General features: G+C 44.0%; 2 protein-coding genes across 3 annotated transcripts in view; one reads left to right on the forward strand and one right to left on the reverse strand.

Annotated features, from left to right (window-relative positions):
* ITGA6 (integrin subunit alpha 6) overlaps positions 1-24,981 on the forward strand; it is a 77,603-nt gene that overhangs the window by 45,368 nt on the left and 7,254 nt on the right. For both annotated transcript variants that reach the window (XM_047722164.1, XM_047722165.1), the window contains exons 7-24: positions 121-314; positions 430-518; positions 1,223-1,341; positions 7,054-7,152; positions 7,442-7,503; positions 11,542-11,702; positions 11,859-12,002; positions 13,718-13,833; positions 13,948-14,137; positions 14,253-14,336; positions 14,433-14,512; positions 14,667-14,744; positions 14,832-14,934; positions 16,285-16,458; positions 18,015-18,113; positions 18,427-18,537; positions 18,637-18,735; positions 24,336-24,461. In XM_047722164.1, the coding sequence (XP_047578120.1) occupies positions 121-314; positions 430-518; positions 1,223-1,341; positions 7,054-7,152; positions 7,442-7,503; positions 11,542-11,702; positions 11,859-12,002; positions 13,718-13,833; positions 13,948-14,137; positions 14,253-14,336; positions 14,433-14,512; positions 14,667-14,744; positions 14,832-14,934; positions 16,285-16,458; positions 18,015-18,113; positions 18,427-18,537; positions 18,637-18,735; positions 24,336-24,461 (2,128 nt within the window). The remainder of the gene's footprint in view (positions 1-120; positions 315-429; positions 519-1,222; positions 1,342-7,053; positions 7,153-7,441; positions 7,504-11,541; positions 11,703-11,858; positions 12,003-13,717; positions 13,834-13,947; positions 14,138-14,252; positions 14,337-14,432; positions 14,513-14,666; positions 14,745-14,831; positions 14,935-16,284; positions 16,459-18,014; positions 18,114-18,426; positions 18,538-18,636; positions 18,736-24,335; positions 24,462-24,981) is intronic.
* The window catches only part of LOC125095732 (proline-rich protein HaeIII subfamily 1-like), a 95,404-nt gene continuing 87,519 nt past the window's right edge, over positions 17,097-24,981 (reverse strand). The window contains exon 3 of the mRNA XM_047722174.1: positions 17,097-17,492. Within this exon, the coding sequence (XP_047578130.1) occupies positions 17,467-17,492 (26 nt within the window). The 3' untranslated portion in view covers positions 17,097-17,466. The remainder of the gene's footprint in view (positions 17,493-24,981) is intronic.

Raw genomic sequence — 24,981 nt, forward strand, 5'->3', positions numbered from 1 at the left:
GATTTGAGGTCCTTTCTGCGTCCTGTCTCTGTGTCCTTAGTACCTGGGCTGATGGCATTCTCTGTGAGCTCGCTGGTATTTTAGCCGATGGTTCAGTTTTATCCCTCGTCATGTTTTTAGGTGGCAAGATATAATGATCGGAGCCCCACAGTATTTTGACAGAGATGGAGAAGTTGGAGGTGCCGTGTATGTTTACATAAACCAGCAAGGCAGGTGGAATAAAGTCAAGCCCATTCGTCTTAATGGAACCAAAGATTCTATGTTTGGCATTGCAGTAAAAAATATTGGCGACATTAATCAAGACGGCTACCCAGGTAATAGATGGTGAAATAGTTATGATGCTCACAGGCTGATTATTTGATTGTCCAAAATAATGAATGCTTATGGCATCGTACTGGGATGTTTGTTGAAATGTGACGTTGTCAACAGATATTGCAGTTGGAGCTCCCTACGATGATATGGGAAAGGTTTTTATCTATCACGGATCCCCGAATGGAATAAATACCAAGCCGTCACAGGTAACCAGACAGCCTGGGTTTCTACAAGGAGGGTCTCCGTGTTTTGCCTTGTAGTAGGGTATTGGGTTTATGTGCATTTTCATGCTACTCATGTTTGATTGACAAATCTATAATAGTGTGAACTTTGTGCTTTTTAAAAATGTACCATTGGAAGATAGCTTGGAAATAGATTTACAATAAGCACATCGTTGCATTTATTTGTAAAATTTCTTAGATAAATTGGGAATCAAAGTAGTCCAAGGAAAAAGACTGTTTTACCCAGATAGCATAAATTGATGGAAACGTGAGCTCTTTCCTTTAGCAGGATACTAACTGGAGGTAAAATGGGCAAAAAACCCAAACAAACAAACAAACCAAATGGTTGTGATGACATGGAGGATTGAAATGCCAAAAATTTAAAATTGCTTTTGAGAAAAACAAGACATTTGGAGGGCAGGTAGAGAGGTTTGGTATATAGTAAAAGAAGCTCATCAAAAATTGGCCCCTTTATCCTTTGAGATAGAATGTAAATCAGATGACTTCTATGAGATAAAATGTATGAAGTGTTGGAGCACATGTGTGCTTATAATTTATTTATAATTTAGTATAATTTATAAGTAAACTCTTAGACTTCAGCTTATGAGGAAACATTTGGCTTTTTTTCAAAGCATCAAGAAGCTCATTTTGGTGGCCCATTGTTCATTCTGATGCCCTGTTCATTTCAGATTCTTGAGGGTAAATCCCCTTATTTTGGATATTCAATTGCTGGAAATATGGACCTTGATCGAAATTCCTACCCTGATGTTGCAGTTGGTTCCCTCTCAGACTCAGTGGCTGTGTTCAGGTGTGTGATCTCTGACTTCAGTTAAGTATGTTCAATATTCAGCTTTAACTCCGATTTTGACCTTTTTAATTGGAAATCCTAATACCCATATTTCAAAGTTTAAGGTTTATATGGATTTTGAAGATTTTTTTAAAAAGCAATATAACAATGTGATAAGAACTATTTTATAATGCCTCACTAATTTTGAATTGAAAAAAAAATCAGAACTGGTGAAAATTTTTACTTCATAGGTACTTTTAAAACCTTACATTTTCTTAAAAGAGGAAACATAATATTTGACAGTGCAAAGAATATAAGGAAGGAAATAAGAACCCCCGTTTTTCACAATCCATTAAGCAGCTCCAAAATTTTGGTTTATATCCTTTTAGTCTTTTGTGTTCTGTGAGTGCATGTGTATATTTAACAAAACGGAGCTCACAGTGTGCATATTGTTTTGTAATCTGCATTTGTCTGTAATGCCTAGTGGACTTTGTCCATGTCCGTGAGTTTATCACGCACAGGGGCTTTTCCCCTGTCCTTGAACACTTTTCTGCGATGAGGTTGCTGGCTGCCTGTAATGTGTCACGAGGCTGGGTCTAGTTTATTTAACCATCACCGTGCTGTCCTTGGATATTTATGTTCCTTTCCAGGTTTGTTCGTTTTGTTTTTTTCGTGATACACCAGCTGGCCAACATCCTTTACTTTTGTTCACGTCCTGAATTCTCCCCTCACGATAAATTCCCAGAAGTGAGTTTGCTGAGTGGAGGGCATATGTGTTTTCAGACTTTAGATTCACATTCACCAAAGTGACCTCCAGAAAGGCTGCCTCGGTTTGCCCATCAGCTTTGCTTGAGTCCCCATTTTCCTAGTGAATTTCATCACTGCTGGGACTCACCACTTAACATCATTTATTTCATTTGTAATTTGAGAAGTAGCACGTTCTTGTAAAAAAGTTAATACACAGTTGTGGAAAATCCAAGTTCCCCAATATTCCCATCGTCCACGAAACAACTTTGGATAGTTTTGGGTATCTTTCTGCTTCAAGGGCTTCCTCAAAGGGCCATTCTCACTGCTCTAACCTGGGTCTTAAAAATCTAATCTTTGTTGGTTCTCTGTCTTTGTCAGTATAGACACATCCATCTTATTTTTTTTAACAAGCTAATATTGTTCCATTATAAGCATTTAATCTTCAATTAATGGAATTTTTAGTCTTTGACCTTTAGCTAAGGTAAACAGTGTGCTACAGAATATTATACATCTCTATTTTTTTTTTTTAAGAAAAATTCCTAGAAATAGAATCCCTAGGATACAGGTTAGAACATTTTTGTATTAATACATATATCTACAGAGAGGTTGTGACAGTTTTTGGTCATGGCAGGAAGCTGTGAGAAAGCCTGTTTCCTCGTACCCTTAACAGCATCAGACATGATGAATCTGGTTTTTGCTCGTGTGCTCTGTGTCCCCATCCTTTGGCTGAATTTGCATTTCTTGGATTCTTAGTGAGAATTAACCATTTGGGTTTTTCCTTTTTCTTTCTTCCTTCCTTTCTTTTTCTTTTCTTTTTTTTTTAAACTATTTGGCTTTATAGTTATTTTAATCTTAAAGACATCTTTAAATATTTTTTTAAAGATTTTATTGAGAGAGCAAGAACGAGGGAGCACAAGCAGGGGGCAGGGGCAGAGGGAGAGAGAGAAGCAGACTCCCTGAGGAGGGAGCCCGATGTGGGGCTTCATCCCAGAACCCTGAGATCATGACCTGAGCCAAAGGCAGATGCTTAACTGACTGAGCCACCCAGACACCCCTCTTTAAAGATGTTTTAAATGGGTGTTAATATACAGTGAGACCCTAAAGGGGAAAAAAAGAAAAGAAAAAAAAAACATTATTACCCTGTAGAATTCCAGAGAGTGTCAGGTAGAGATGTAGCCCCAACATCTAAAATATAATCCCAAGCCAAACCCCTCAGTCTTATAAGAAACTGATGCCAGGACATTTCTGAAGAGAATAATATAAAAAAATACAATATAGTATATTATATAGTATATATATATATGTATAGTATATACAATATAGTATAGAATGTAGTGTAGAATATCATAGAAAATAGAAAAATGCTTTTCTGGTTAGATGGCAAGATCTATGAAAAATGAAGAACCACCACAGAAGTTGGAGATGGCAAGAGTAGGAGACATGAAAAGAAGTAGAGAAGGATGTATCTGAGATGTTAGTGAGGACAAAGGAAGTTAAAAAAAAAGTTAAATGAACCGTGTGTAAGTGATTGAGAAAAGAGAGACCTTGGGAAAACATGGCTAGCTCAGTAGTGGTTTGTGTTGGTGGTTATACATATCTGTCCTAGGAACCCAGTGTCCTTCTGAACTGTCACACTGGGGACACTTGTGTGTGGTACTATGTGCCTTCCAAGGTTAATTAACACGCTCAGCCTATGTTCTGTCTGGTGGTTCTCAAACACTGCCTATAATATGCCTGTTTCTCTTTGTTCCTATAGGTATTAATCTTGAAATATTCAATGTTTACTAAGATTTATTTATTATAGAGCATGCACGAGCACAGGCAGGAGGGGCAGGGGGACAGGGAGAGGTTCTCAAGCAGACTCCACGCTGAACGTGGAGCCCATCGTGGGGCTTGATCCCATGACCCTGAGATCACGACTGAACCGAAACCAGGAGTTGGATGCTTAGCTGATTGCACCACCCAGGCGTCCCTTAAAATAGTCAGTGTTTTTAAAATGTGGAAGACTGTAGAACATTGATCAAAATGCAGTTTGCATTTCTAGTTGAGGTATAGCCCTCGGGTATCAAGAAGACTTGACTTCCTGTACCAGAATTTGCTTACCATGTTTTCACAGCACACAGCACAGCCTATTTTTAGTGAGTTAATAAATATTTGCTTCTGAATATAGCTGGTATATATTAAAATACTATTTTCTTATCTTAATAAGTGGGTTGAGTATGAACCCTATAGACTTGTTCCGAGAAGAGCCTTCTTTCTTTGGAGATAGCACAAAAGTAAATTTTAAAATCCTTTTATTAAAAAAATGAGAACCCAATTCCCTTATTTTACAAATGGGGAAAACGGAGGCCCAGGACTACTTAAGATTTGAAGACTGGATCCTGGGAGCCCAGGATCCCAATGTCTGGGCATTTTTCCCACTTACTAGTACTTTAAGGTAGATCCTAAATACATGCCAGTCAAATGAGAGGTAGCTGAACCAGTAAGATTTGCTTTATGTGTTAAGGCACATGTTTCCCGATTAGTCATGTACTATGCGCTTGAAATTGTATTTGTTGTTATGTTTAAAAAAACCAGAAGGGGCGCCTGGCTGGCTCAGTCGGAAGAGCATGAGACTCTTGATCTCAAGGTCTTGAGGTTTGAGTCCTGGGATAGGTGTAGAGATGACTGAAAAAACAAACTTAAAAGGATTTTAAATAAAAAAAAATAGAAATGTTTTAGGGAGAGGTGTGTGTTAATATTTACTTCTGATATCTATGTCCCCTTAACACTATGATCTATAAAACATTCTTGCATCTCTAGCAATTGCTTTCAATTTGTGGATTTTTGCCTCTTAAATATGCTCTCAAAACTTTAATTAAGAATGTGTCTAGTTAGTATCTTAGAAACTAGCAGCTGTCTACAATAACTGGAAAGGTAAACAACCGAAATAGAAGTCATTTAGAAGCAGGAGTGTGGGCAGCATTTGTCCTTCTGCACGCTTGTGCCTTGCCCATGAATGTACACGCGTCTTTTCTAGCCTACCGACAGATTGATTCCAGAAGTTCTCGCTCACTGTCTGGGATTTGGAATGCATTTTCCTGTCTTCCCCAGGACGGCTGGGTTACCAGAAGCCCATTAAAGTTAGTCTAACTGGATGCATTCCGCATCCTGGCTGGGGATTGATAGGGATGAGAGGGACCCTTTCCCCGTTCGCTTGCACTGTATACTTGGACTTGCTATATCTGCGGCGGAGGTCAGGACATAGGCCGGTGGTAACGCCTTAGGCTGGGGAAGTAGGGGAGAAGATGGAAGGGAGAGCAGAGATGTTTTTATATAGCGAGAAGGGCCCAAGGTGTGGGATTCCAGCTGCTTGAGTGGGTTTGCGAGGATGGAGTTAGGCAGAGCAGAGATGGGACAGGCTGAGGGCTTGAAGCTTTTGCTTATGGAAATCCTGTGGGGGTGGAAAAGTTGTAGTCCCTTCTGCTGACAGGAGGACAAAGACTTAAGGCTGGGAATGGGACATTCTGAGGAGGGGCAGAGGTTTGTGGGATGGAGTCCTGTCAGCTCAGGGTTGCCTGTATTCCTAAAATTCGCATGTACTTAGAAACCCTGATAGAGAGCGTCCCAGGTAATTAGGTGTATGTGGGTTTTTCACCTTTTTGGAAGGTATTTTGGCAAGATTACTCATAATTAAATGTGCACATATTCTTCAACTCAGAAATTCTGCTAGGAGTTTATCCTACAGGGGAATTCAAATGTGTGCCTAGAAACCTGTCCTTGGAGGTCTGTCAGAGCCGAAAGCCCCAAAACAGCATAAACGTCTACCCCTGAGGGACTGGTTGGGTCCCTGCTGTTGTTGCGTGGGTGCGGAACACCGCCACTGGCCTGAGAACCTGGGAACTAGATCTAGGGAGAGACAGGAGGAGGCCACTGAAAGGTCAGTGAGAAAAAGCAGCACAGAGGGGCGTCTGGAAGGACAGCCAGGCCCCTTGGGGGTTTAGGTGAGGATGGAGCCATAATATGTGTCTGAAAACTCTAGAATTTTGACAAATTGTCCATGTTCCTTTCCGTTTGAAAACTTCTATTAAAATGACAAGACATTTTATAATTATAAATAAATGTATTTAAAATTTTTGGGTAAAATTCATATAGTGAGGTTTTATTTATTATTTTTGTCAAGGTGTTGCAGAAGAGAAAGTGTATTTTATTTTTGGGATTTTTTACTAATAGAGACTAGACTAATCCTTTGGGTGATGAGATCTTTTTGAGATCATACAGAAATCTAATTTGTTTTGTTTTGTTTTTATTGTGTTATGTTAGTCACCATAAAATACATCATTAGTTTTTGATGCAGTGTTCCAAGATTCATAGTTTAGGTATAACACCCAGTGCTTCATGCAATACATGCCCTCCTTAATACCCACCACCAGGCTCAGCCATTCCCCCCATCCCCTCCCCTCTAAAACCCTCAGTTTGTTTCTCAGAGTCCACAGTCTCTCATGGTTCATCTTTCCCTCCAATTTCCCCCAATTCACTTTTTCTTTCCTTCTCCTAATGTTCTCCATTCTATTCCTTATGCTCCACAAGTAAGTGAAACCATATGAGAATTGACTTTGTCTGCTTGACTTATTTCACTCAGCATAATCTCCTCCAGTCCCATCCATGTTGATACAGAAGTTGGGTATTCATCCTTTCTGATGGCTGCATAATATTCCATTGTACATATGGACCACATCTTGTTTATCCATTTGTCTGTTCAAGGGGATCTCAGCTCTTTCCACAGTTTGGCTTTTGTGGCCAGTGCTGCTATAAACATTGAGGGCATATAATGAGGTTTTAAATGAGGCCTTTTCTTTGGCCACAGGGGAACATCTCCCCCGCCCCCCGCTGCCCCCTGCCCCATGGTTTTTAAGATGTAGTAGTAGACAGCTTGAGAGTATGTGAATTCTTCTCACACTGAAGGTAGTAAGAGGCCAAGCCTGTGTTTTGCTCCTTTTTTTTCAGGTCCCGGCCTGTGATTAATATTCAGAAAACGGTCACTGTGACACCAAGCACGATTGATCTCCGCCAGAAAACGTTCTGCGGGGCACCTAGCGGGATATGGTGAGAGCTCCCACTGTATGCACAGAACCCCCTCACTTTCATATGTTTGCTTTAGGGGAACCCTATTGCTCTGAGGAGCCATGGGCAAGGGGGACCCTATTGCTCTGAGGAGCCATGGGCAACAGTGGGACAGAAATGAGCAAGGGGACAAGGAATCTGTCAAGTGAACAGAGAACATTTTACTCATCAGTGGGCAGTGGGGGGATTCGAGACCTGGGGACCATGGGTTTTTGTTTCTCTCTACTGCAGCGATGCATCTTTTAAGGAATATGTGTTTGATTTTATATAGCCTCAAGGTGAAGGCCTGTTTTGAATACACTGCCAAACCCACAGGTTACAATCCTTCGATAAGTAAGTACCTAGTACCTTTAAAAATTATATATGTTCTGTCCACCAGGTTGAAAGAAATGCATAAGTAACAGAAAAATAAAACTGCTGTGGCCAACATTGGTTTATAAATTCTTGTATGAGGCATTCAGTGGCTCTGTTGTCTTCTCTTTAATCAGGAGGGCGAAGTGCAGGAGGGGAGAAGTTTCCATTTGGTCCTCATTTGAATTTTCCAGAGCAGATGGTTTAGGACAGCAGGACTTGGCAAAATACTCATTTGCTACCACAACTGTTTCCTCCATTTCTGCCTTTGAAGAGCAACATGGAAAATTGGTTTTGCGGTTGTGAGGTGGTGGGTGGTGGTTGTAGATGAGTCCCAGAGCCCAAGCTTTGTGCAGAATTGTTGGGTTAGCCTCTCCTTGTTGCGTCGTCCCCTCCAGGCGGCCTCCATGGCCCAGGACACCCACGCCGCGGGCTCCTTGGGGATGGAAGGCTGGTCTTGGGAATTCAGAGCCCGGGGCTCTGCTCCGGGCTGCAGCTCCGAGGCCGGCTCACCCTGCAGCACAGCAGAGACATTGGAGTCTCCATTTTCCTATCAGAAATAAAAATGTCTTTAGTAGGAATTCCTACATAGGATTGTGGTGGAGAGCAAAGGAGATACTCTGGTGAAAGCCGTCTGTCATTTATAAGGTATTATGTGGCTTCCTTTCTTTATAATCCAAACCGGCTTTTTGGCCACACGTTTAGATAAGGCTAATGACACTCTAACGGTGGTGATCGTCCTCAAAGCCTTCCACGGTAGGTTTTAGTAAGAGCTAAACGCTTTCAGGTGTAAGCAATCTGCTCCAGCTCCAGAGTGAAGATGGGGACATGGGAATTTAAAGAAAAGTTTTTCCCCAAGAAGCAGGTACAAAGAGTGAGGGTGATCGGATGGTCCTGGCGGCCCCGTGTGATGGCGTTGCATGCCACCAACGGAAGCCTTCTGCGGGGATAGGGTGGTCTGCAGTTTTTATTTTACCTTGACATAATGAGTTTTCTTAAGCTTCCTTCTTGTTATGTAAAGTACTACTCTGTTTTCTTTATTAAAAAGATACCACTTTTCATACTTCAGAATTTGGCAAATAAGTCTGTCTTCCCTCAGTTCACCCTGTCATAGGCACCCTTTTCCTGTTTTAAGCCTCCATCTTCCCCTATTTTAAGCCATCCTCAGGCAGTTGCTTTGCCTCCCTGAGCTTTTTGGGCCCATCTGCAGGGCTGTCTCCTGCTGTAGCCTCTCCCAGGATCTACCCACCTTGTGGGATGTGTGCTTGGTGTTGCTGTATCACGGTTTGTGCACAGGGCCATGGTGGCCTCTCACTTGGCCTTTTGATGTGGCTGGTATTTCACTGAGTACTGGAAACAATTCTTGAGGTGGCTTTCATTGAGAAGAAAATGTCTTCTAGGATTTCTCACACTCTGTTATCCTGTTAATATATTTTGTGTTATTTTTACCCAGACACCATACCTTACACTTGCCTGTTTGGATAATGTGTGTTTGACCACTGTGTTTCGAGTAGACTAGAGAGACAAGGAGAAATTGTGATTCTTTGACTAGGTGAGGAGAGGAAATGGGAAAACATTTTTATTCTTTGAGTCTGTCATTTACCCACACCACTCTGACCGTAGATGTGATGAAATCTCATCAGAGCTGTCCTTGTCTTCCCCTACATCAATCATTTCCATAAAATTACAGACGTTGTTCTAGCTTTCACGTAGCATTTGATGCCCTGTGTTTTAATTTCATATTCAGTAGCCACACCATTAGCCAAGTGTTTAACGACTCTTTAGCCGAGTGTTTACTGATGGGCTATCACGAATAGAACTTTTTTTCTGTGAAGACATTTAGAGGGACCCTGTATTTCCTTGCCTGTACTTCCACAGCACTGGGAAATTCTACATCAGGTAGGACTTCCACCGAGCTGCATAAGTGAATCCATCTAAAATCCGTTCCCGGTGCCTGAGAATGTGAGCTTATTGTTTGATCAGGCCCTTTTAACTCGGTGGTCCTCGGTTGTGGTGTTGCCTACAGACAGATATTTATAATTGAGCCTTAATGAGTATTCTACTGGCTTGCCCCTTGAAAGGTCAGCAAAGGCGGCCTGCAAGGATTTTAAGATAACGTGAACTGTCTGGGGGGTCAGGAAAGGTTAGAGTGGGCTTGGTAGATAAAGGGTTTTAACACACCCACACCCTCCCCTGCTTTTGCCGTGAGGGGCACTCAGCACTGAGCCTTGGTCGGGTTCACTGTGGAGTTAACAGGTCGTTGATAAATGGATGATGTCAAGGCTACAAGGCTAAAATGGAGGCACATTCCATTTGGCAGAAATTACTACTGAAACTGTCAGTGTTTCTAAATTTTGGTCTTGCTGTAGCTCAGTAGCTGTTGTTTTGGTGTAAGGATAACATTCTGTGGTCTGTGTGCATGTCTCTATGTGCATGGGTGGGTATGTGGGTGTGGTGCAGTCCCTCCCACTTCCATTCAGCTGTTCTAAAATCATACTTATGGCAGGCATTGTCCCATCGCCGGGAAACACAGTGGCGAGCAGACTGATGGGGTCCCCATCCAGACCTTTGCCTGGGGAAGATGGTCGGGCAGTCCCAGTGGCTAAGTGTAGTAAGTGGGGAAATAGAATACTGTCCGATCCTCCCCGGAGAGGTCAGCGGCTCCCCCCCCCCCCCCCCCCCCGAGGAAGTGATGTCTACACTGAGATCTGAAGGAGGAGTGAGTTAAGCAGTCGTGGGGAGGTAGAGAGGACCAGGGCCCTGCTGGCGGAGGAAGAGAGTGCCCCAAGCAGAGGCCCGGAGGAAGTGGAAACCTGGACATCCAAGAGGCTTCGTAAAGCAGTTGTCTTGTGTGTTTGTGACAGAGACTTCGAAGCTGGTGCCGCCCATGTCCTTCTCTGTGTGATCCTGGGCCAGGCCTCTAGCTCTGTGGGCATCCATTCCTCATCTGCAAGAAGAGGGTGTTAAAATAGATGCTCTTTAAGGCCTCTTCTGAAGTCCACCATGAATATTAGAACATGGGTGGTTCATTTTCTGTGTCTTCGGAGAAAATTTTTTTTTTCCCTTGAAGCTGCCTTCTCTGGCCCTATACGCACTTTGGTTTGCTTCCCCTTCTGGTGGTTATTGATTGATGAATGAATGTAAGCAATTTAAATGTTACCCCATAAAGAAACATAGTGACTACATCCAGCAAAGAATGCATTCTAAAGCTGAGAAATGAGATTTTGATCATCCAAATCCTGGCTTGCCTCCGAGCTCCATTAGTAGGGGTCATCAAGAACAGGAGGTGTCTTCTAGGCCTTTGGAGGTCGGAAACTTTGGTGTGGGAGACATGGTAGCTGGCAAATGGGTCCTCTAGCCTCGAAAAGGAATGTGTTTTACCTTTCAGTTCTTTTAAGTGAGAAGTCTCCGCCTGTTGTCAAAAGACTTCTCTATCTCTCCTTTGTATTATTCCCGTTTCAGACAACTGTCCGTTATCCGTGCTTCTTAAACTTTAATGGGTCTAAGACCCACCTGATGGTCCTATTAAAATGCAGATTCTGGTTAAGTAGGTCTGGCTGGGGCTTGAGGTTCTCACTGTCCAGGAGATGCGAGGAGAAGCTGCCGCTGCTCTCCAGGTGTGGGGCCCTGTCAGGGACAGCCTGCTGGATGCGAGTCAGTGCAGGCCTTTCAGGAGTGCTGGGTGCCCGTTCTCTTTAGTGCTCTGAGTGCCTGATGTGGAACCAGAAATCCTTGGATGCCGCTCAGAGGTTCTGACTTATTCTTGGGCTCCCCCACGTGGCCCAATGGAAATTTAACTTCACAAACTCTTGACAGCAGCGGGCAGGAAAGGACAACTTGATCTGAAAGGCCGTAATGCAGGCAAAATGTACGTTACCAGGAAATGTGATCAGCAAGAAGGGCAGTGGGAGACATATTCTATGAGGGATTAAAATAACATCAAAGGGAATTCACTGTCCTTACAGCTGAACTGTATGTGGATATACTCTGAGTTCAGAGGCTTTTGTTCATTGTATCTAGCCATTTTGGGCACTCTCGAGGCTGAAAAGGAGAGAAGGAAATCTGGGCTGTCATCAAGAGTTCACTTTCGAAACCAAGGCTCTGAGGCCAAGTATACGGAAGAGCTCACTTTGACCAGGCAGAAGCAGAAGGCATGCATAGAGGAGACCCTCTGGCTCCAGGTGAGGGCGGCCCTGCTCAGGCCGGTCGTTACAGGGGACTGAGCTGGGTTCTGTGGTGGCCTAGGGAGATCTCTGAACCTGACACCAGCGACCTCTCATTCAGGACTGTTGGGAGCTCCCCAGGAGTGTTGATACCATACTCTGCACACTTTTCAGGAAAATATCCGAGATAAACTGCGTCCCATTCCCATAAGTGCTTCGGTAGAGATCCAAGAGCCAAACACGCGGAGGAGAGTGAATTCACTTCCGGAAGTTCTTCCCATTCTGAATTCAAACGAACCCAAGACGGTTCACAGAGAAGTAAGTCTTCTGACTTGGGTGTTGCCAAAGCTTCTGCTGTATTATGCTGCTAAATCATGTGTCTTTGAAGGGGGAAGACTAGTGATTTGCTTTTTTAAAGTCTCTTCCTTTGTATCAAGTAAGCTTTTTAATATACAGAAATTTTGAGATTCATTTCCCAACTTAACAGTGAATATTGAAACATGTGGAATACAGTTTGGAGCTAGAGTATTGTTCTTAATAACTTTTGGCCACTGCGCCTTACTTCGACTATAACTGGCAGAACTCATTCTCACATCCAGTTTCTCCTCTGGCTGTATGGAGAAAAATACAGCACTCTGTATTTTTGAGGACAGTGCTCTGTACCATTGAGGACATTAAAATGTAGAAAATAAACTTGTTAGTCCGGACGTTAAAATCAAGGAATATGAAATTCAGCAAGGCCATGAAATAGTAACTTCGTGGCTAACGTAGCCTGTGTAGTCTTAGGAAGACCATTTCTGTGACACGGCCTGCTGTATGCCTCCTACGAGGGGGGCCTATATGCTGGGGTTTAAGGTGGCTGAGGTGTGAGAAAGGGCGGGGGAGCTGTAGCGTCTGGATTTGGCGTTGTGCACCTGCCGTCAAAATCCAGCCGGTGCCACAGCGTCCACTGTGTGGCTCTTGGTTCTGGTGGCCCCCTGACAAAGCCTCTCAGAAGCGAGTACTTGCTGGTTCAGGCCTAGGACATGGTGCCTCAGTCTGCACACTGTCTTTATCGTCACAAAGTGTAGTTCCTTGTACTTTTGCATACTTTTTCATAGACTTTGGATGTTACTGCTTCTCACATGACTGTTTCTTGTGGATGTTCCCAGCTCTGTAGCCATGTTGAACACAACAAGCAAGCAGACGGTTTTCCCAGCTATTTATTTATCAGTGTGATTGTGAAGCACCCATTAGCGCTGTGCCATTTGTTTTCTTCACCTCAGACTGTTTCCTCTTCTGTTCAACAGAGCCCATAACCGTATCCTCATGGTCTGTTGTGAGGATTAAGGGAGTTAAAATAAGTAATCACACGTGTTAGGTAGCATCATCACTACTACTGGCACTTCTTACATTATCCCTGTAGAGTCGGCCGGTGGCATCCACATATCACCAGGGACATCCCTTGGAGTCTGAAAGGTTAAGTGACTTGCCCAGAGCCCCACGGCTAAGTGCGTGGCAGAGCCAGTTTGGAAGGCGGAGCTGTGTGGCTGCTGGGCTCATGCTCGTCACTACACCTCAGGGGCCTGGTCAGCGTGTTCTTACAGCACCGCTCTGTTCAAGGACAGAGTTTAAAGACGGTTCCCTTAAAGGCACTGGGTGCACGGCTGAGTATATTTGAAGCTTCTGCTTTGGTAATTTTCGCACAGGGACAGGGGTGTATGGAAACAGCCAGTCACTGTTGCAGTCTCCAACGGCAAGAATTGTGATGGTTTTGTTTTCACCAGAGAGAGACAAACCCTAAGAGACTCTAATCCTCAGAAACAAACTGACGGTTGCTGGAGGGGTGGTGGGTGGAGGGATCGGGTAACTGGGTGATGGACATTAAGGAGGGCACGTGACGTAAGGAGCACTGGGTGTTCTGTAAGACTGATGAATCACAGACCTGTACTTCTGAAACAAATAATACATTATATGTCACTTAATTTGAATTTACATTAAAAAATTAAAAATAATTTCCAAAACAAAACAACAATGGTTTTGTTCTCCTACAGGTGCACTTCTTAAAAGAGGGATGTGGAGACGACAATGTATGTAACAGCAACCTTAAACTAGAATATAAGTTTTGTACTCGAGAAGGAAATCAAGACAAATTTTCTTATTTACCAATGTAAGAATCACTCTGTCATCCTGGCAAAAATGACTGACTTTGCAGTGGGTTACTGAAAACATCCTGAGGTCTTTGTCATTTTTGTTTTTGTGCGTATGTGTATGTGTTTTATAGTCAAAAAGGTGTACCAGAACTAGTTCTAAAAGACCAGAAGGACATTGCTTTGGAAATAACCGTGACCAACAGCCCTTCCGATCCGAGGGACCCCGCAAAAGACGGAGACGACGCTCACGAAGCAAAGCTTGTGGCCACTTTCCCTGACACTCTGACTTACTCGGCATACCGAGAACTGCGGGCTTTCCCTGTAAGTGGTTTCACAGCCTCTGGGAGCAAACAACCCAGCCCGGGGGTGGGGGGGGGGACTCAGTGTGTCGAGGGGGGGCAAGCATGGAGGGTAATCTCCTGTTTTTCTGTTACAGGAGAAGCAGCTGAGTTGTGTTGCCAATCAAAATGGCTCGCAAGCGGACTGTGAGCTTGGAAATCCTTTCAAAAGAAATTCCAGTGTAGGTGATGCCTTCCCATCCCACATTGTGCCGTGTCTGGTGCCATTACAGGGTCGACACGCTTGGTCTGTGTTAATGTCTGTTTCTGTTTTTCAGGTGACTTTTTATTTGATTTTAAGCACAACCGAGGTCACCTTTGACACCACGGATCTGGATATTAATCTGAAGTTGGAAACGTAAGAATTGCTTCAACCTTTCCATTCAGAATTATTTCATGAAAACACAGCCCATTAATGAATTGGCTCTGCTTCTGACTCATAAAAGGAGTGTAATTGTAATGAGAAAACTGACTGTTAAAATGAAACCCTATTGTTTCCTTTTCATTTTCAGAACAAGCAATCAAGATAATTTGGCTTCAATTACAGCTACAGCAAAAGTGGTTATTGAACTGCTTTTATCGGTCTCTGGGTAAGTGTTTGTGTTTAGCATAACAAATCAGTGTTTAAAAGAACCATTTACAATCCTCACTAAAACTGGTGTTTTTTAATTTAACAGAGTTGCCAAACCTTCCCAGGTGTATTTTGGAGGTACAGTTGTTGGTGAGCAAGCAATGAAGTCTGAAGACGAGGTGGGAAGTTTAATAGAGTATGAGTTCAGGGTAAGTTTCAGCAGTTAGTCTTTTTTATTCTATATATCAAAGGCGAACATCTACTATATATGTTAATATATGTAATGTAATTTTAATGTGGATATGTAGCTTTAATATGTAATAGCAACATTAATAAAAATAAATAAGCATGATAAATCCTCAGTTAAAAGTGAGTTCACCGATGTTTATGTCACATACCAGCTTACAGTAGAAGTTTTGTCCTTCAGAATGGAGAACACAACTATCATTCGACATGGGACTTGTTCAAAATCCAGTTTAGTTTTCGTGTATAAGCGATGTAGGGACAAAGGAATACCCCGTCCCTCTCTCTCCCCAGAGTCTGTCTGTAACACACAAATCTCAAAATAGTTGATATCTGGGTGTTGGGATTTCTTTAGACCGTGTTGGGATTTCTTTCTTCCGTTGTGAGGTCCTCTCTCTTACGGCATGTGGTTTATGTTCCCTCACATTTTACAAGCCCGGTGCCGGCGAGGAACACTCCTGCTTGCTCTGAAGCATTTCTAAGCAAGAATCACAGCGACTCTCAGTCCGGTTGGGTGGACATGAGAGCATGGTGCGGAGGGGGCTCGTGACTCATCTGTGGGTTTGGGTCTGCGTGGCTCAAATCAGCCTAGACAGCACAGTGGCCGTGGTCTGAGATGGCAAGAATGTGCCCACCCCTGACTCCGGCAGGATAGGGGGCTGAGTTCTGCTCGGGGTGTCTCTCAGCATTGTAGACACAGCTGGGATAGGTGGTGGCAGCGGAGGTGAGGACGCCTGCATGGTTATGGCTGACACAGGCGGCCCTGGGTGCCACAGCGGTCCTGCCCCACACACAGAGCTCACTCCTCATTTGGCTTCTGCTTAGGAAGCTGTTCTGTTCCCGGCTTGAACTCCTGCCTTTGTAGTGGTTTTATTCCTGCTCTCAGTTGCTACCCAGCCCCCCTCCCCTGCCCTCCCTTGTGGTAGTGGACTGAGGTAGCTTCATTTTGGCATAAGGAGGGGCTTCCTAGAAGCAGGTTGCTGGCGCGCTGCCACCGGCCACACTCCTCTGCAGGGCCTGGGAGGTTATAGAGCGACTCCCAGACCCCTGTGACCTTCCCTGTCGGGAGCATGGCATATCAAACAAGGCATTTTCTCTTGCTCACAGGAGTTGCTGGGTTGAAGGAGCAGTCCTCTGTCTCTGACCTTTCCTAGGCCTGCATCTCTGCTGTGGGCGCCGGGCTCTCTGCAGTCCAGCTCTGGAGCCTGTACTTTTCATCGTAGGGTCATGCTTGTTCTCCCTGGCCGCAGGAGTGGCTACTTAATTTTAGAGTGAGAGACTTACATGGGGATATAATACGTGTTATTTTCTTACAGGTAATTAACTTGGGGAAACCTCTTAAAAACCTTGGCATGGCAACCTTGAACATCCAGTGGCCAAAAGAAATTAGCAACGGCAAATGGTTGCTTTATTTAGTGAAAGTAGAATCCAAAGGATTGGAAAAGATTGCTTGTGAGCCACAAAATGAAATAAACTTCCTGAACCTAAAGGTACATCGATTTACCCTGTGTCTCTGTAGCGCATATAAGGAAAGCGAACTTCTGTGGGGGAAAAAATCCTTAATTTCCTGAGGAAAAGTGACATAGTGGTGTGCTGACTTCTTCTCTGGTGTCACATCTTCTGTCATAGTTGAATAACCAAGTCAGGCTGAGGATTTCTGCTGATCAGCTGCCATGATGGCACATCAGTCTGACCCAGGGCTTGTTGAAGGAAATGATGTTTCTGGAGTTTTAGACCCAGTATGACCTATAAACAGGACTAGGATGTGCGTCTGGGGTGGGCCAGTCAGTGTTCACCCCCCATAGAACCAAACTCATTATAGAAGAGATTGGCACGTTAGTTAGCAAGAGACCTTCAAAGCTTTCATTCTTATTTATTTTTTAAAAAGATTTATTTATGAGAGGGAGAGAGAGAGCAAGTACACAGAGGGAGCAGGAGAAGCACACTCCCCGCTGAGCAGGGAGCCTCCATGGGGCTTGATCCCAGGGCCCCAGGATCATGACCTGAGCCAAAGGCAGACACTCAACTGACTGAGCCACCCAGGTGTCCCTCATTCTTATTTTTTAAAATAGTAAATATTTATCAAGTGTTGATTGTGTCTCAGGCACTGTGCTAAAATAAACATTTTATTTGCTTTTTCTCATTTCATCCCCTTGATAGTCCTTTGAGGTATTTTTTCTTATTCCTACCATTTCACAGATCAGAGAAGAGAGATTCAGAGAGATTAACGTTTTAAGAATCACTCAGCCGTTATGAGGCTGATTCTGCATCCGAGCTCTGCTCTGTTTTCAAAGCCTATACTCGTGACTGCATGTGCTGCTGCACGCTGACAGTCCTGGTTTACCATATGCTCCAGTGTGACCATCTGCTTCCTTACCGTGTGTCTGTTTCTTTTCTTCTGTTTTTAATCCTTGTGTTGAGGGCTGACTTTCAGTAGATCGCAGTGAGGGAGCTCCTCTGTTTAAGTGATGGTGAGCTCCGTGTTCACTGTTGGCAGCTTATAGAAGGATCTTCTGTTCATCATCTGAAAAACGAGATGGTCCGTGACTCTTAATCCATCTTAAGGAAAATGCTATCTTAAAACTCCTTATGTGGATTAGTTTTCAGGACTCTACTCTGAATAAGTCACATACCAGTTCTTTTGCTTTTTTCCGTTTGTTGGTGTCATTTATTTATTCAAGATGTGCTGACTTTTTACCATGCGTTAGTTACCAAGCTGGGCGCTAGGGACGTAGGGATGAGATTTGATGCCTGGTCTCAGGCTGCTCAGTTTGGTGAGGAGACAGAAGAGCAAAGAAAGCCTGCTTTCTCTTCACCTGAGTTTTAAAGTCAGAGTGAAAATAAACTACTTCAGTCAATGAACTTGCAACGAGATTGGAACATGTGTAGATTTTACACTTATTTCTGTGGCTTTGGTGACAGGAGATGGGGAACTATTAATTGTTGATGATGTGAGTTTGGCATCATTTGGGAGGGTGCCCAAGAGGTCTATGCAGTAGTGACTATTACATTCAGTAGAACTGTTTTGGATATAATTTCTTTTCAGGAGTCTCACAACTCAAGAAGAAAACGGGAAATTGCTGAAAAACAGATAGATGATAGCAGAAAATTTTCGTTATTTGCTGAAAGAAAATATCAAACCCTTGTAAGTATTTTTCAATAGCCGTGACCATTGGACAAGATGGTGGTAGGAAGGTCTTCCCCACAGTGTTGGATTTTATTTTATTTTAATTTTTAAAGATTTTATTTATTTATTTGACAGAGACACAGCAAGAGAGGGAACACAAGCAGGGGGAGTGGGAGAGGGAGAAGCACTCTCCCTGGTAAGCAGGGAGCCTGATGCAGGGCTCGATCCCAGAACCCTGGGATCATGACCTGAGCCGAAGGCAGGCACTTAATGACTGAGCCACCTGGGCCCCCAGTCTGTTGGATTTTAACTACCATCCTTTTCTCTCCAGAACTGCAGCATGAACGTGAAGTGCGTGAACATCAGCTGTCCGCTGCGAGGGCTGGACAGCAAGGCTTCTGTTGTTCTGCGCTCGAGGTTATGGAACAGCACGTTTCTAGAGGTTTGGCCCTGCCATGAGGCTGTCCCCTGGAAATCATTTGCCATCTCTTAGAACGTTTCTCACTTCCTTGATGCATTTGCTAACTTTGTCTCCGAACAGGAATATTCCAAAATGAACTACTTGGACATTCTCGTGCGGGCTTCCATCGATGTGGCCGCCACCGCTGAGAACATCAAGCTGCCAAACGCAGGCACTCAGGTGAGCAGCTTCCCCACCTTCACACAGCTCAGAGCCCGGCAGGCCGCCTCCACCGTGCGCCCACAGCCTGAGGACACGCCATGTGGGCGTTCTTTCCCCCACGCCACCGTGACTCCCAGTCGGGAGAAGTCCGACCATGCCTGAAGGGGCTACCACTCCACGCTGCACTGTAACAGAATCACTGGGAAAAGAAGTGTGCGTAGGGCCTCCAGTTCTGCAGGGCACATGGTAGATTTGAGAGCTGCTGGGCCCGTGAAAGAAGGGGTGCACCTCCCACCTCTGTAGAAGCCCCAGGTTTTCTACTGTCCCTGATGCCATAGCCACTGTTGCAGTGTCCCCAGGGATGGAAACCACCACTTTACGGAGTTGCTCATGGCATGTGTGGCCAGCTATAGTTAGTAGAAAAGATCTCTTTCTATATGAACGCAGGGTTGAATATTAAAAAGTCAGTCCCTGGATATGCCCCTTGGGATAAGCCCCAAATAAGTCCTCTTTCTCAGCCACGTAGTAGCCTTTGGAATAACGGAAGGAAACTGGCATGGCCCTGGGATGGGTTTCTCATTCTATTCAGAGCAAAGCCTCCAGCCCTTCAGGTACCCGTCAGGCCAGGTGCTCTCCTTCCTGGGCTGGCCCTAGTTGGGCAGTGTTACTCCTGGGTGGGCAGAGCACGGATGCATGATCTGCCTAGTTTGGCTCACCCTGAGGTCCTTCCCTCCAGACACAGTGGCTCCACACTGCTCTCAGGCAGCCTAAGACTTGGTTTTTCCAGTGTACACAGAAGATTGTGTTTGTACTTCCAGCAGCTGTGTTTCTGTTCTGCTGAAATTTGCAAGTGTTTTCAACAGGATGTGTTGTCAAGCGATAGCTCCCATATCCCATCCTTGAGCAATTTTTAAAAATTCTAAATGCATGCCTTTAAATGTAAACCTCACATTTTGGGTGGATTGTTTGTGGCGCATTGTTTCAGTTCACAAAGTAGTGCTGAGTCTTGACCATTTGCCCTCTCTGAGCTTTCTTCTGCTGCGAGCTTTATCATTTTCAAAGCTGAGAAGCACAGCTTCTCTGTCCTCATCCAGGCAGTTGAGAAAATACTGACCAGAACTAGGACCAGTGGTGGTGGGGGCACACTGGGAAGGGTTCCTTGTTGGGGGCGGTCTGGAGCCCAAAGGGCCTTGTGTCATGCTCTTGAGATCCAATGCCTGCATGTCATTGCCAGAATGTTTTGCAAAAGAGACTGAATGGAGAGAAAGGTGGTCACTTACTATTCTCCAGCTGATCTCCTGATGTCTCTATGGACATGTTCTGGCTTCGGACATTGAGCTGGCTGAAAGTGCAGTGAGCCTCCTGAGCACTGGTTTCTGAAGACAGCAATCCCTGGCTGTTCAAATCTATCATCCACACCTGAAGACATTTGTCTGGAGCAAATGCTAACCTGGGCGGGATGCTGGGACAAGGGTTAAAAATCAGGACCAGTCCAGACTTAACCATGACATCTGGTCACCCTAGCCTTAGATGCTCTCTGCCTGCTACTCCAGCCCATCTCCCCGCCTCTTACCAATAAGGCATCATAAGGGATCGTCACCCAAGCTAGAGCCTCCCTGAGAAGCTCTTCTCTGCCCCTCTGACCTAGGCAGTGGTCATAGCGTTCTGTAACTTGAAACCGACAACCTGGAGAATCACTGGGTATTTAAGAGCTGGAAGAACACCACACTCTCAAGAGGGAAGGGACAGACATTAATAGCGCATTAATAAAATGTCTACAGTTTACTGGACTTTTTATCTGTGTGTAGTCATGTAAACCTCAGAATGACGAGGTAGATGGACTCATTTTCCAAAAAAGGAAGCAGGCACAGCATGGGATGCTAGTTTCCTGTATGGAAACCTGTAAATCCGTCTGGTTTCAAGGCTCCTGTTCTTAACTCTGTAAGTCCCCACATCTCAAATTCAGATGAGAAAACAATCCAAGGAAGGTTATCTCTCCTTCAGGGTCACAGGACTGGCAGACATGTGGAGGGGAGACCAGACGGTGGGCTCCTAAGTCCTCCTCGGGTGCTCTTGTTGGCTGGAAGATGATGGAACTGGGGTGCTGGTAACCAGTCTAGCGGCTGGGTCACACAGGAAAGTGAGGTTCTCTTGGGCCTTTGATGTTGGGGCTTGGAGAACTCATGCCTGCTCACAGGAATTGGGATCCCTGCTATGATCCTCCTTGGTTTAATAATTGGTCGGTATGTGAGTGGATTAATGTCTTGTATCTAGAGTGCATTTATTTTGAAAAGAGAGACATTTTCTTGCCTCTAGTCTTCTGGTACCTCTTCTATTGACTGATTTCTGAGCGACAACAGCTCCCATGTCCTCCCTACAGGTTTCTTCAGTATTTTAAAGTGTACTTTTTCTGGGCCTAAAGATTTAAGCTTAATTCAAGTGTTACAATGCTTTCCTTTCTTATTCCCTCACTTATTGTGGGTTTCAGTTGTGTCTTTATCTTGGTTCCTCTGTCCTTTCCAGCTGAAGATCATCTTTCTTTGGAGAGAGAAGCGAGGAGGTGGGGTTATTCAGCCTTATCTTTTGGTCTTCATATTAAAACTTCCCCTTGCTCTTACTTTACTCCTGGCTTTAAAAGAGAAGAAAATAACCCTTTTTGTTTCCTTTATAACCCAACCAATTTTAAGAGTTTTGTGTTCACTTCTTAATATGAAAATTTTAACACATTGTTAGAACAAAGTCCAATAGAACTGGTCTCCTAGCTAAACCAGATAAAATGGTTACATTTTAGCACCAGTGAAATCCATCCAGTTTACAAGCACTTACTAAGGACACACTGTGTGCCTTCCCTGCACGAATGATAGAGAAGCAAAAGTCATAAGATATGCCTTGTGAACTGTTAAGAATTTCATGATTCACGGTGAACCAGGATATAATTGTTGAATTGAGCTGAGGAAGGAATTGTTTATTGGTTGTATTTCTATATCCCCCACTTCATTCCTAAGGAATTTGGAAAAGAGTATCTGTTTCTGGATGCCAGAGATAAGAGAAAATATGGTAGGTAAAAGACACAGCGTTCTTTAGGGCAATGTGATTTTCTTCTTTCGGCTCTAAATTTGGAGAATTTGAGATATGGATCCTTTTAATAAGATGAGTTTCTGATGCGAGAACACTCACTAAGGGAATGAGGTCTTTAACGTAGTTTTGTGAAAGACATGAAAATACCTTCACGGAGTGATTTCTTACACTGATGTGCAGTAAGAATAGAGGGTATGACGTTAGAGTGATTCAGGGCAACAATTCTGGCAGCGAGCAAGTGAATGAGGGGTAAGCCCTGCTCACTCATGATTGCACTGATTCATCAGCAGAGCTTTGGCCCCATTTCCCCTTCATGGGCACATGACGGATGAGGTTCGCATGCATAGGTCATCCCTATGGAAATGCCTAGATTTTAAATCCCCTCCCCCTCAGATTGTTTTTGGAGTTGGGAGTAATTGCTACTCGCCTCAGCCTGTCACTGTCCATTAACAACAGCTGCTGTGGCAAGATGTGACCAGGCTTCCCAGAGCTCTGGGCACTTGGTCACGGTTGGCCTCCCCTGACCCGATTCTGAGGTTCCATCCCCCTTTATTCCCAGTCCCTGCTGGAGAATGACCATCCTACAGGAACAAAACTTTAGTTGACAGTTTGAGGAAACAAAATCTCAGCAGACTGGCCTTCCTCCCCTTCCTGGACTACAGTGTGGCCTTAAACCCAGCCTGGGTTTGCAGAGCCCATCTGCCCTTTAAGTGTGTGGCTCTGCCCCTGGCTTCAGTCCTCTGTCTTTGATGCCCAGTGAGTTCTAAAAGGCTCCCAAATCTGGTTTGAATGGTAGCCAGACTTGGGGCTAGATCTCCCGGCTGGATTTCCATACATAGTCCCCCCCCATCCCCCACCTCATACTGTTGGATTGCTGCCATTTATAGGAATGGTTTTCCCGATTACCAGCCATTTGAAAGGCTCTGGTACACAGTCTGATTATAAAAGCTGATTCCCCTGCCATGGACCATTCTCCGCTCTCCACTTCCAGGTTTAACAGAGCTTAGGCTTAAAAATGAGGATGGCTCTTCCAGGTTGTCCCCTTGCCCCCAGGAAGTACTCTATGCTTCCTTCTACTAGATCGGCAGAATAAGTGATACGGAGCTGGCTCATTAGTGGTTTTGTTTGGGTTCACAGTAGGGAGGCTTACTGATCCCAAGTGCCCTCTTTTATCACTTTCCACTGTTCTTCCCATTTCGTGGACGCCCCTGTGCTAGACCTAGTCATCTCAAGAAAGGGTTCTAGGTTAAAGCTGGGGTGCCTGTCGGGGGAAGGGAGGTGAGGGGAAGTGAGCCATGGGGCACCCCTTCCCCGGGGGTAGGGCTGGCTGGCAGTTTGGGCCAAACCTCACTGAGAGCATAACAGGAAACACAGTAGCTGATAAAGGTGTTAGAGTCAGTAGAACAGGCTGAAAAGGGACTTCTTCGCTCTTAAATGTTCCAAGAAAAGCAGTTCTCTTGCTTCAAAGTATATTCTAAAGTCAGATGAGTTGAGAAGCTGTTTTCTAGTATAAGTAGAAAAGGAAGTATTTTAATGAAGACTTTTTGTTAATCAAAGCAGAATGTAGGCAGACTTGGAAGCCTTTTTAGGCAGCATCCGGGACTAACAGTACTGGACTGAAACCACTTCTCAGAACTTAATGGCTCGCACTTTTTGTTTATCCTTCACTTTACATTCTCTTAAGTCAGAAATACCAGAAACTTCAAACTGGAAGCTCTCTAATCTATTAGCTTATGAAATCCTATTTGTAGCAAACACCAGGTCTTTCAGGAGCTTTGAAAAATAGTCTCCTGGAATTATGGAAATCTACTAAAGGCACAGAACCGAGTTGTTGCAAATTGCCAGAAGCAACTTTTTAGATTTCTGAATAAACACCACTTCTGTTTAATTGATATTTGCCAACTATCAAATGTCTAGAGCTTAGGCTTCTCATCAGCTACTGTTTACAGCTCGAAGTCACCTCTGAAAGGGTCTGCTCTGTCCAAATACACTGTCGGAGAGCATGCACCAGGCCGTTTAAGGAAATCCTCTTGTGCCTGACGGTCCTTCATTAGACATCCTAAAGGGAAGTTACCGTGGTATCAGCACTGCAGCTCTGTCCCTGTTTTTATTTTTCACAAGATCTTTAAAGTCCAAGTGAGGAATATAGGTTAATTCTACAAAAAAATGGCCCCTTTATTTCCACTACTGAAAACGAAAAGGGAAGGTGATTGTTCTCAACAAGATACCAGGTTATACAGATGAAGCAAGATGGGCTGTATATTGACGATTGTTGAATCTTGGAGATGAAAAAAAGTGCTTTATTACACAATTACTTTGATTCAATACAAAAGTTTAAAAAAGATGAGTTACCAATAATAATAACTTTGTCAAAACACAGTCCAGCATTTTCCAGTTCTGGGAAAAGATCTCACATCAGAAAGTCATCTCGTTCCTCCACAGGCTGCATTGTTCAAAATGTGTCTAGAAGCAGACTTGGAACTATAAACTCCTGGTATTCTCACCTGCCTTACAGTGGTGCTTGCTTTTATACCCCATAGATTCGTGTGACTGTGTTTCCCTCCAAGACCGTCGCTCAGTATTCAGGAATACCGTGGTGGATTATCCTAGTGGCTATCCTCGCTGGGATCCTGATGCTGGCTCTCTTAGTGTTTATACTATGGAAGGTAAGTCCTATTTGGCATTTGAGTTCTAACGACCTAATTTTTATCTCTTGCTTTTTAAAAGAGTGAATTTACACTGATAGAATCTGTATATTCCTTTGTATTGCTTCCCTTTTCTCAACATTTCATTATGAAACTTTGCCAACATGAAGCACACTTGAGAATTTTATGATGAACACCTGTATATTTCCTCATGCCTGAAATTCAAAAGTATGTGTATATTATAAGGAGTTTCTTAAATAAATTTTGGTGTTTATCACATAACTTAGCATGTTTGGCAAATACCAATTTAATAAACATTACCACTTCAGCATTTTCTTTATCTAAGATTCTGAAATCGAAGCCAAATTATTGGCTGTCACATTAATCTGAACTCGTATCCTTGTTAATTTCAACTTTTGTAAAGAAATGTTCACGGTAGCCATGGGGGCTTGTGATAGCTGCAACTAGATTAGGAACAGAAAAACAAAAATTCCTAACTCCATTGCAAGGGGGTCCTCACTGCCTCTCTCAAACAAGATCC

Source organism: Lutra lutra, chromosome 3, assembly GCF_902655055.1.
Source record: "Lutra lutra chromosome 3, mLutLut1.2, whole genome shotgun sequence".
NCBI classification, from domain to species: domain Eukaryota; kingdom Metazoa; phylum Chordata; class Mammalia; order Carnivora; family Mustelidae; genus Lutra; species Lutra lutra.